The sequence below is a fragment of the Struthio camelus genome, chromosome 6 (assembly GCF_040807025.1).
Source record: "Struthio camelus isolate bStrCam1 chromosome 6, bStrCam1.hap1, whole genome shotgun sequence".
In the NCBI taxonomy this organism is placed as follows: domain Eukaryota; kingdom Metazoa; phylum Chordata; class Aves; order Struthioniformes; family Struthionidae; genus Struthio; species Struthio camelus.
Window position 1 is genome coordinate 46,034,874 of NC_090947.1, and position 10,934 is coordinate 46,045,807.

Below are 10,934 nucleotides of genomic sequence, written 5' to 3' on the forward strand. Positions count from 1 at the left end.
TTGTTCATGGGGATGTCAGGCTGGAGCGCGGCTGCGGCCAGCTGGGCCGGGGCCGGGACTGGGGCCGGGGCCGGGGCCGGGGACAGGGCTGGGGCCGGGGCCGGGGACAGGGCTGGGGACGGGGCCGGGGCCGGGGACGTGCGGCGCAGCTCTGGGCGGCAGCGCGGGGGAGCCGGCGCTGCGGACCTCACTCCCGGGGGCTGTTCCCGGGCCAGCTTTCGCGGGTCCGTTCATTTACGTTCAGATATTTAAAGACGAGGAGGGTCAGGTCAGAGAAGCGCTTTGCAACTCCTGACTTCAGCTCGCCACCGAACGCTATCAGCGCCCTGAATCGCACCCAGACGGGCGCAGAAAATTATCTAATCTTCACGAAGAATGCGTCACTCTTACAGGAACCGCTCGGAGGGGAGAAAGGGGGGGGTGGCTGTGCGAACAAGCCAGCAGTATACGTTCATACAAGCAAACCTCTGAATTTTCACAAACCAAAGGGCACATAAACAAGTCTGAATAGTACAATGAGGACTGTGTGTTGTTTGTACAATACAGACTTGTCATTTATTATTTTCACGTAGCCAATAAATAATTGCCTTTATGTAGAACAAAAAGTCAAAACGGTATTCGGGACTGCTGGAAACGTAAAACCAATAACTAAATGAGCCCTTATGGCTGATGGAGGCCACTACTGTTGAAGTCAAATTCTAACCTCCATCCTTACCTCCTCTCCCTTTTCCAGTTGCTCACAACTTTCCCAAACTCCTTCTGGGGTGACATTTGCAAAGCTTAGTCCCAGCTCAAGACAAATCTTTCTGTAAAACAGTTAAAAAAAAGGCTATATCAACAATATCGTAGTTGCAGAGAAAAATTTTTTAAATGGGGAACGGTTGCGTTCAGATGACAGCAAAACAAATTAGATGACAGCAAAACAAATTATGCTTGAAACTTGCCTTGTTTTGAAAAAATGCATCTGTCCACAGTTAGCCCGAAAACTGAGAAGAACATGTATGACAGCAAAAACTTGCAGCCCAAAACGGCGGCATTTGGAAAATACCGATTTCTGGTCGTGGCAGGTTTTATGAGCCGAACAGCGAAGCGTGCACAAACAGGGGCCAGGGCGCGGACGCAACGCTGGCGTGCCGTTTGCAGGAGCTACGCAGGCGCCGCTGAGGGCGTGCGAAGGGCTGCCGGCGGGGCTTTAGGAGACAGGAGTCTTCACTTCCAAAGGTCTGCAAGGATGCCAGCATGAGCTTAACTGAAGCGTGAGCGTTGCAAAAGCAAATATTAGCGTGACCAAGGCGGACGGCCCGTGGCGCTGCCCCCGCTGGCCCTAAACGAGCAGGGGCCGTCGGGTGACACCGCGGCTCGTAAGGGCACCGACGCGCGCCAGCCACGATACGCCGGCGGCGGCGTGGGGGTGCCGCGTGGGAACAGGGATCTTGGGGCCTTTATTGCCTGCTCAGGTGCAATCCTCTCTAATTTCTGCACGGCCACGTTTATCCCCGGGTGCCAACAGCGCTCCATCCCGCCGGCGCAAGGCGGGGAGGGACGGCTGCTCGCACGGGGCGCGAGACATCAGCACGAACAGACAGCCAAAGAGAGCACGGCAGTTGCCAACAGTCGTCTCTTTTATTATTCTTGCCGCGCTGCCTCGCGATACTGGCACTACCACGCCGCCAGCGGGTTACTGGCGCGACTGACGGCAGCGCACACTCCTGTCTGCCGCTACGCAAACTCCCGCTAGTTCAAAACTCCCCATTGTCCGGGCCTGGCTACAAAAATGGGATAGAAAATGAAAGGATGAACTTTGAATCAAATGGTATTAAATGCAGCAAACTGATCATTTATTTTCCTGTGCTATGAATGCTTTTGCCTGACGTCAAAGTGAAATACAGATGTTAAACTTTCACAGTGTATTATGGAATCAGTCACAGAAAGAAAACAGTGGTGACTTCCTATTGTGTGAAGAGACGTGTCTTGGGTGAGGGAGGAACAAAAACACAAGTGACCTTTCGGCTTGTTAAGTAAACTCTCCACCTCAGTTTATAAGTGCATCATGGATTCAAATTCATCAATTCTTTGTTTGGTGTTTCCTTTTCTGATTTTCCGGTAGGAGATTGTGTTGTATCGAGAATAACTGTGTCTGGAGATATCATTTTTCTTCCCCAAGCCTGGCTGCTCCCCTGGTTTCTCAGGCTGGGAGTTACAAGTGGGGCTGGTTGGAGGAGAAACCTCCTTGCCGTTTTCTTGCTTCTTTAAATGAGACTCCTCACTGTTCTCCTTCTTGATTTCTATCAACTGAACTTCGTCCTCTTCAGTGTCCTCCTCCTCTTCCGTTGTATTTTCTCTCTCCTCCAGCCGCTCTTCGTCTCCCGTGCGCTCCTCGGCGTCAGGCGCTGGGGCTCCTGCTGCCGGGCTCTCCTCGGCCTCCGCGGCGCAGCCGGCCCTTGCTGCCGCGGGCGGCTCGGCGCGCCTCGCCTCCTGCCGCTCTCCGCTGCGCGCAGGAACTCCTGCTTCGCCTGGCCCTGCAGCAACACACAATTGGCACGGGCTGAAGCTGGGCTCAACAAGATCTTTGTAATTCTGTCACGTATTCATCTAATTTAGTTTTTCATCACTTACCAGCTCCTACCGCTGAAAGCAACCATCTCCCAGCAGACTACTTTGAGTCAGCTGGGTTAACACCTCTCTAGGTAGGACATCCCGTCGACACAGATGCTTATACGTATTTTACAAAGGTTTCACACATCCACAAACTCTTTGTGCAAGGCAAATCGCCCTTGCCTTTTTCAACGACCATCTCTTCTGAGCCGTCTCTCATGCCGAGCCCTCCCTAGCACCCTCATTTGAAATGAGGCACAATGCAGATGTAGCGGTGAAGCCCTGAGGAAGAGATACAGCAAGTACAGCTTCCCACTCAATCCCCCAGGCCCCAAAAGGCGTTGTGCCTCTATACACTCATGTGCAATATCTCCTTGCACCTTCTTGGATCCACAGCTGGCAAGTGCCCTGTCTCCTACCGCAGTCCCCAGTTATTGCGCCAGCATTTTGAAGTAACTTTTCATTATTTGTTCCACTACTTTTTAAGAAAGGACAGTCCCAAAGCTCTTTGGCTATTGGCCTGTGCAGGCACTGAACGCTGAAGTGTCAATTAGCTGAATTCTCCTTTCTCAAAAAGCGCTGAAGTCATTGCTCAGGTATTTCAAGCAGTTATCCTGTGCCACCATCTGCGGGCGTGCTTCCCTCAACACGTAACTGAAGCTCACACCTTGAAACCCCGCAGCAAGGAGTCAGTGGAGGAGGGCTGCCTGCTGCCCGGCCTGGGGCATGGCCAAGGCTCGCTGGCAGCGCACCTGCGCCGCTCAGCCATCACCAAGACCCTTCCCGGCAGGTGCGGCAAGGGACTGAGCTACGGTTGCCAAGGTTGCAGGTGGATAAGGGCTGGAGATCTGCAGAAAAGACCGTCTTCGCTCTGCTCTACCCCTCTGCCGATGGGCCCTGCTCCCACGCCGGAGACTGAGGAGCAGAACAGAGCGTGCATCCAGGCCACAGCGCCTGGGTGCAAAGTCAGCCTGCTCATCCCACCCTGCTGACGGGGCACATCCACGCGGGGCTGCGGCACCTTGCCGGAGGCAGAGGGTGGCGTGCACTCGCTCCTGCCCCTGTCCCCAGCTCCACTGTGGGGCGGCAGCTTCCCACCCGGGGCGAGCAGACCGCCGGGAGCGGGGCACAGCTGGCGGGACTCTGCCACCAGCACCTACAAGCCACCGCCAACCGCGTGCAGCCGCCTGCTCCCGCAGCAGAAAGGGTCTGCCCGCGCACGCGTCCGCGCAGCCAGCCGGAGGCTGCCAGGCACTTTCATATCATGCATCCATCAGATAAGGCACAGGGAGCGGCGCTCCCCTTCGCACCGGCCTGCAGGCGTGGGCCGTCCCCTCTGTCCCCTCCTCTGCCTCGCGGCTGGCAGGGCGCCCACCGCGACCCCGCGCTGCCCCGAGGACGGCTCACGCCGCAGGCACAGCAGGCACCGCCGCCAACGGCAAACAGCGACCAACCTGCTCAGGGGCTTCAAGGAACGGAGGCAGTGACTCAGCTCAGGAAAAGCCCGGTTTCTGCCCGACCGCGTGTCCCTCGCCAGAGGCCGAGACATTTCAGAGCTCTCCGCTTAGGACACGCCACAGCTTCCCAGATCTGCCACTGGCAGAGGTGTCTAATGCAGAAGGGAGCCTGTGCGTCTCACCGGGGATTTCATTTTCACCCTGAACTCTGGAGGCAGATGTTGGAGCTAACTCTTTCTCCTAAAAACATGAGTCACTGCTACTCCCTTCACGTTCTAGCTGCGATCAGGAGCTCTCACCCAATACATTTGGGTCCAGATTTAATGTCTTCCTCCGTGAGAAGGTATTTGCGCTACATGTCCCTGCTCCAGGGGGAATCTTCTCAGTGTGCAGCACCAAGATGACATAGGGTTATCCCGACTCTCCTGGTGCAATTCACCTGCGCGGATAAAACAAGTGACTGTCCATTTGCCCAGAGGGGTAAGTCTGCAGGCCAAGGACTAGGACATTCCCCAGCAAGCTAAGAGACGTGGTTTCCAATCCCAACAGGAAATAGCTAAACCTCCATCCACTTGGGTATTGGAAACCTCTCCAGGCAAATCTCCTAACAGGGATGGAGCCAGGCGGTCGCGGTCCTCTCTGGCTCGGGGCATCCTCCCAGCACAGTGCGAGGAGGGAAGCGTGGGCAGGGGGCACTGCTCCTCCAGCTCCCCGGGCACGCACCCCCTCGCGCCCCGCAGCGTCACGGGGTGCCGCTGCCCCCACGCGCTGCCATCCCAGGACCCTCCCTGGGACCCGGGGGGCCTAGAGGGGAAGGACAGGACGGTCCCATCAGACGGTTCCTACCAGGAGCTCTGAGATCTTTCCCGTTGCTGCCTTCACTGGGCAGCAGTGACACCGAGGCGCAGCGAGGTTAAGCGCAGGTACGCTCCGGGGGGGCGCGCTCGCTGCAGGTGTCCTAGGGGACATATTTTACACTCACTCCTCTTGTTTAAAGGTGGCAGACTACACTTAGATGGCTATCTCTTATTTGTCCTACTTGGCACATCTCTTCTTTAAATGATGCTTTCATGCCGCAACCAATGGTCTATTCAACATTTTGCCTGTGGGGTCCTAAGTATTAATTAGTCTAAATTGGTTAGGTACTAAAAAGCTGCCTGCAATTTAGAGATAAAGTGCTTGTGGCTGAGACAGGGGAGGCAAGGGGGCTGTGCAAGATTACCTAATAGGGTTTATCGTGCACTTGTAAGGCAACACAGCTGGAATATAGATGTCAGCTTAAGTGGAAAAGCCTCCGTTGTGATTCACCTTCTCAAAATCTATACAGTTTCTATGAAGTATTATTTCGCCTGTGACAAATGTTCTTCTTTTTTTTTTCTTAATCAAAGCAACATCAGTTTCTGATTACAAGGCATGGCCTATATATCTTTTATAGCTATGGTCAAATGACTTTAACTTTGATAGCACTTGAAAACTACTCAGAGTTGTTAACCTGCTCTTCTCTGAGGAGGAGTTTAATATTTATGTGGCAGCTGACATACTGAAATTGCAGCCAGGCGGAGGTATAAATGAAGAAGAAAGATCGAGAGCTCCTACCCTGCACCTCCTCGAGAGCCCGGCCAGCCTCGGCACGAGCGGGTGCGGGATAGGTGTCCGAGAGCCTCCGGGGGTCTTCATGCCAAGGGGATGGGGAAGGGCAACAGGAGCTCAGAGACCTGCAGGAGGGGACCCTTCCCCAGCTACGGCCCAAACAGCCCGAGGAGCCTCGGGCAGAAACCCCCCCGCCCGGAGCAGTGCCGCCAGAGCGTGTGCCTACAGCTGGGGCATCCTGATCCTGCAGCTGTGAAACCGGCAAGGAGCCCCCGCAATGGGAAATACAGAAAACGGAGTAATGCTGAAGGCCACCCCCAGGGAAACATACCTTTCCCCCTCAAGAAGAAGGGTCTGCTTTCACCCACAGTTAGAGCATCCGGCTGGGATTTGGGAGAGCCAGGTGTGGAGCCCTCACCTCTTCAAGAGGACTTCAACCTGCAACTCCAGTGTGAAGGATCTATCCTCCAGGCAATAAAATACACCTCCTTTTTCCATGGTTGCATTTTGCATACTATGATAAAATATATTTTTATATACTCAATATATTTTAATTTACACACTGGGATTGACAGTGAGCAATACCCTACAACCCCACTTACCTAGCAGTAGAGAGAGATGCAAGTTCCAGTCCTTACTGAGAATGGTTCTTACTAGGCAATTTTTCTACTAGATAATTGGGGGTCAGGGGGATTTAGTCACTTGCAGAATTAGGCAGGAAAAAAGTTTAGGTTGTGAGGATGCGCATTTTTGACTTAAAGCCTCCCAACAAATGGGCAGGTAGAACTTACCCTTTACATGTCCCTGTAAAAAGGACAGAGCATCTCCCACCCTCGCAAGGGTGTTGGAAGACCTCATGTGTCAAAGAGCCCAGCGTGCTTCGATACCATGGTGATGGAGTTCATATACAAACCTCAGAAACAGAGATACCAGCAATGTTTCCTAAGGGGTGACAATTCTATAATTGGGAAATGAGCCACCGTTCACTATAATATAAGGGTCTGACTAAACTCCCTCCCTTGTTTGCAAAAAAATTAATAAACATGTGTATAGCATTGTCTTTGAAAGCTACTCGTTGCTATGTTTCTGAAAAACATGTCACATCACGCAGCATTTTTCATTACCTTCTTCTGATTTCTGGCCATCGGTTCTTGTGTCCTGGGAAGGGATATCAGCTGATCCGTCTTGCTGAGTCGCATCATTTTCTTCTTGCTTTTCTTTAGGAAATATAAAGCACAAGAAATGGACGCATGGTGCAGTTAGTGAGGAGGATTAGTTTTTAACAGTTACATACAGGCAGCTGATTTTCAGAACAGAATGAAAAAATTGTTGTTTCTTTAGCCACATGCTTTTCCTTTCATGCTCTGTAACTGCCAGTTCAAACTTGTCTCTAACTGAATTATTTTGAGTCATTGTTACAACTAACCGTAGGGGAGGAGTTTTGAATAACACACAGAATACATTCTATTATTCATAAGGCTATACATAAAATACAGGCTTTTCTACCCAAATATTGAAATAAAGACAAGCGTTGCACTTTACCTTCACATTGCTTCTCTCCATCAGAATCGCCACATATTGTCTTCTCTGCTAATGAATTTCTACTTTCCTCCTGAGTCTCTTTTGAAAGTGGAGCGTCAAGATCGATTTCTGCGTTTGCATAAGGAACCGTCCCGACAGATTTTGCTATTTCATCAATGATATCAATGACCTGGAGCGGACCCCCCTCCGGGGTCACGTTCCCATTGCACTCGGGTGTGCAGGAGGCGATGGGGACTTCTTCTGTCATGATCTCGGCTGTGCCCAGCTGCACACCTCCACGGAGCCCCGGGTCCTGCACCTCGGGGGGTGGGGGGCAAGATACCTTTCTGCTTTGCTTCCAGGGATTTTTTCCCCCTCCTCAAGTAGTCAACAAGCGTCTCTTCCTCTGAAGGCGCTGTAGCAAAACAGAGACCGGAGTAACAATGTCAGATTTGTCCAGCGCTTGCCAGCGGGCTCTTTGCACAGGGCGATCCAATCAGCACCTTTCTTGTTGCTTAGACTCTTCCAGTTGCGTAATTAAATGCACCATTTAAATTTACATAAACAAACAATCTGAAGCAACGAAGCTTTTGTGCTGGCGTGCAGAGCAGGCCTTTCAGCATGTCAGCCCCGTGGTAATAAACAGAGATTTTTGTATTCTTGACACAATGGCTCTGTGTGTCTTCGCCTTGTAACAGGAACAATAATTGTTCTAAACCTTTAATCCATGGAGGGTGACCACCTTTAGTAATATGACTTCCATGTAACCAGCTTAACATTCCCAATCAATCAGGTTTATATTCTGATAAACCTTGAAGTGCTGTTGGTCAGACAATGAATTCATTTTATATTTGTCAAGGAATGAACTAGCTCGTTAGAAGGGGCACATGCTTTGCACACAGAACAATGCCACTTTCTTCTGTGCTACAGCATTATTCCCACCAAGCGTATTTTACGGAGACAGGGACAAATCCCGTAAGGTGCCGACTGTTTGCAGTTACCCATTAAGTGAAATGCATCTCAAGGATCTGGCCCTCAAAGGAAAGAACTACAAGATTAAAAATTAAAGCTCTCGCAAAAGTAACAGTTTGAGATAAGAGCTGAAATGACATGGCAAGTTCTTGAGGCAGAAAAGCCAGATGACCGGACACTTCCTGCTTGACCAAGCGCATGGTGGGAACACTTCCAGCACACTCGGGCAGGTCAGCGTGGCTTGCTCCCTTCCACAGCCGCAGGATAACCTCGTCTCCCAGAAACTGGTTTTCGCCGCAGCAGAAGAAATGCTCTTTACGTTAAAAGAATACAAAGGGGGCAGCAGCATGAGACTAAAACTTCCCTAATTATCCATCTGGCCCAGGAGCTATCAGAGAGCGAGAGAGGAATTTTTTTTTTTTATAAAGGCCCTCACAAAAATTGCATGAACAGCATCAGGGGCGTTTTCTGACCATAGATGAACTTGTTTCAGCCATAGCATCCAAAGCCAAGCTTACATAAGACTGTAGTCACCTGCTTTAAATCACTTTCTGCATTCACACAATACAACATTTTTAACATCTTTGAGCTTTAGGATTTGGAATCCTCCCCTCGGGCTCAGACCTTGACTGTGCACGGACCCAAAACTTTTTGACCACTTTTGATCACCTTCACCTTAAAATCGATAACTTTGCCTTGTTATGAAAATGAGCTTGGTGTAACTGATTTTTAATGGTTGGAAAAATTCACCAAGAAAAACGAATAACATTTTGAAAGCGGGCTCTAGGTACCCTCAAGAAGAGAGGCTGGATATCTGGCAAGGGCAGATGGCTGCAGCGTGGAAGTGATTGTTTTCTATTCCTATCAAGATATTTCCATATCCCTGAAATAATCCAAGGGCCCCTTAAGATATTTTCTCACTTGACAGGTCTTGTCCCCAGTGTTTCTCTCGGCGGGGAAAGGCTACTGAAAGAGATTTCACAACTGGGATTTTCCTGAGCATCTCCACCGCCTTCATCTCCAATCTCTGCTGTTAAGGATGCCTGCGAGACCAATTAGTAGATTGCACAAGACAGTCAAAATATTGCTATTGAGTATATCTGTCTAGAAGGAGCCTCCCGCACTTGGCTGTCATGTTGCACACACCCGTCACCTCTGCACAAGCAGCAGAGTGAGACTGTGCCGGCCCGGCCCTGCCACGGGCGGCCGCTCTGTCTAACTAGTGACCTTCCCGCGGCCGCCAGCCGGCCCCCTGCGCTCCCGCCGGCCGGGGGGCCTCGGCCAGGAGGGCGCCCAAAGGCGCGTCCCTGGGGCGACGCGGGGCACGCGGCGGCACGGCCGGGGCAGCACTTCTGCTCGCGTTTGCCGAGCGACCTGTTCTCCTCCCGCAGCCGGAACAAACCGCGGTATCTCCTGGTGGCCTCCGCTGGTGGCACCGTTGGCTCGCGCTAATCCGCCTCTTCCCGAATCAGCGCTCCGCCGCCAACGGGCTGTTTGCACGAAGCTTATTCTAAGTCGTCTCCCACGCGACCTTTTAAGCACGGGGCTCCTGTTCTAGATACCCTTTTTCCAACCGTTTCCGCCGCCGGGGCGCTGCGGAGGCAGGGGGACGCGGCGGCGCAGCGCCGGCAGGGCCGAGGGGCCGGGAAAGCCCGGCGGCGGCGGCGGTCCAGGTCCAGCGCTGGGGCCGGGGGCGGCCGAGGCTGCGGGGGCGTCCCGGGACGGACGGGACAGACGTCGGAAAGGGGCCAGATGCGGTGGGGCCGACCCCAGCCAGGCCTGCGCCCCGGCACCCCCTGCGCCCCGGCACCCCCTGCGCCCGTGCCGGCGGCTCTCCCCGGCCCTCCCGCCCCGGGAGCTGCTTCCCGGCGGAAGCGTTATCCCTGGCCTGGCGTTCAGGCGGGCAGAGCTCCCAGCTGGGCTCGCAGGAGGAGGGGGCCGCGGGTTCCTGCCCCGCACGCAGCTCTCCATGAACCGCGCCGGGCAAAAACCTGCTTCAAGTCAAGCCAAAGGTCTCCCTCGCGCACACCAAGATGATCTGAGCTCTGACTTTGCAACCTTTCAGAAAATATTTCGCAATGGAAAGTCAAACCTTGCTGAAGCAATCCAAGCTGGGGGATCTTTTCCAAAAGTCTATGGCTAAGTTGTTTTACTTCTGTTCACCTCTGTGTGTAGGTAGCAAAGAGCACAGAAATAGTATATAACATACACAGAAGGCACCACATTAGTAAATTCACCTGCAACATGGAGCTGCAGACCAGCAAAGAACGAGCAGAAGGGTCAAAGCACGTTGGCGAACATGTAAGCATGACCCCAAGCGGCTCCTAGAGTGAGCAAGGAGAAACCAGCAGCACAAACATCACGTTCCTCCTCGCAAAGGACTCCTGATGCTGCCGCTCGCCCAACGTCCACCCCCAACCAGAGCGGACCTACCGACCAGGGACCCAGAGGAGCCGGGGACGGGCGAACGTTACATCGGGGAAAGGGGCACAAACTGAAACAGTGTGCTTATATCAGTGTTAACTGCGTTGTTATTCTTTTCTTCTTCTGTAACAATTAGATCTTGATTAATAACGATCCCTGAGTTAGACTATTAAGATTTCAATTACAGAAACAACAAGTTCTTGCCTTTATTTATGGATACAGATATATAAGATGTGCTTCCTCTTTGCCCGTAAGCAAGATTTTGAGCATAACGCCAGCCCCTCGCACCCAGCCCTATCCTGTGCCCCAGGGCCCAGAGAGGATTGCTGCTGGCCACGCTGGCATGGTCACTGGAAGATGTAATTCAAGAAGGAC

At 52.5% G+C, this 10,934-nt stretch overlaps 1 protein-coding gene across 1 annotated transcript; it reads right to left on the minus strand.

The window, feature by feature from the left end:
- Positions 1 to 1,604: 1,604 nt before the first annotated feature.
- On the minus strand, positions 1,605 to 9,740 carry ERMN (ermin). The gene is made up of 3 exons (XM_068949433.1): positions 7,185 to 9,740; positions 6,767 to 6,859; positions 1,605 to 2,519 (listed from the first exon to the last, which is right to left on the minus strand). Exons 1-3 carry the CDS (start codon positions 7,429 to 7,431, stop codon positions 2,038 to 2,040), a joined length of 822 nt encoding a protein of 273 aa, XP_068805534.1. The 5' UTR covers positions 7,432 to 9,740; the 3' UTR covers positions 1,605 to 2,037.
- Positions 9,741 to 10,934: the final 1,194 nt, after the last annotated feature.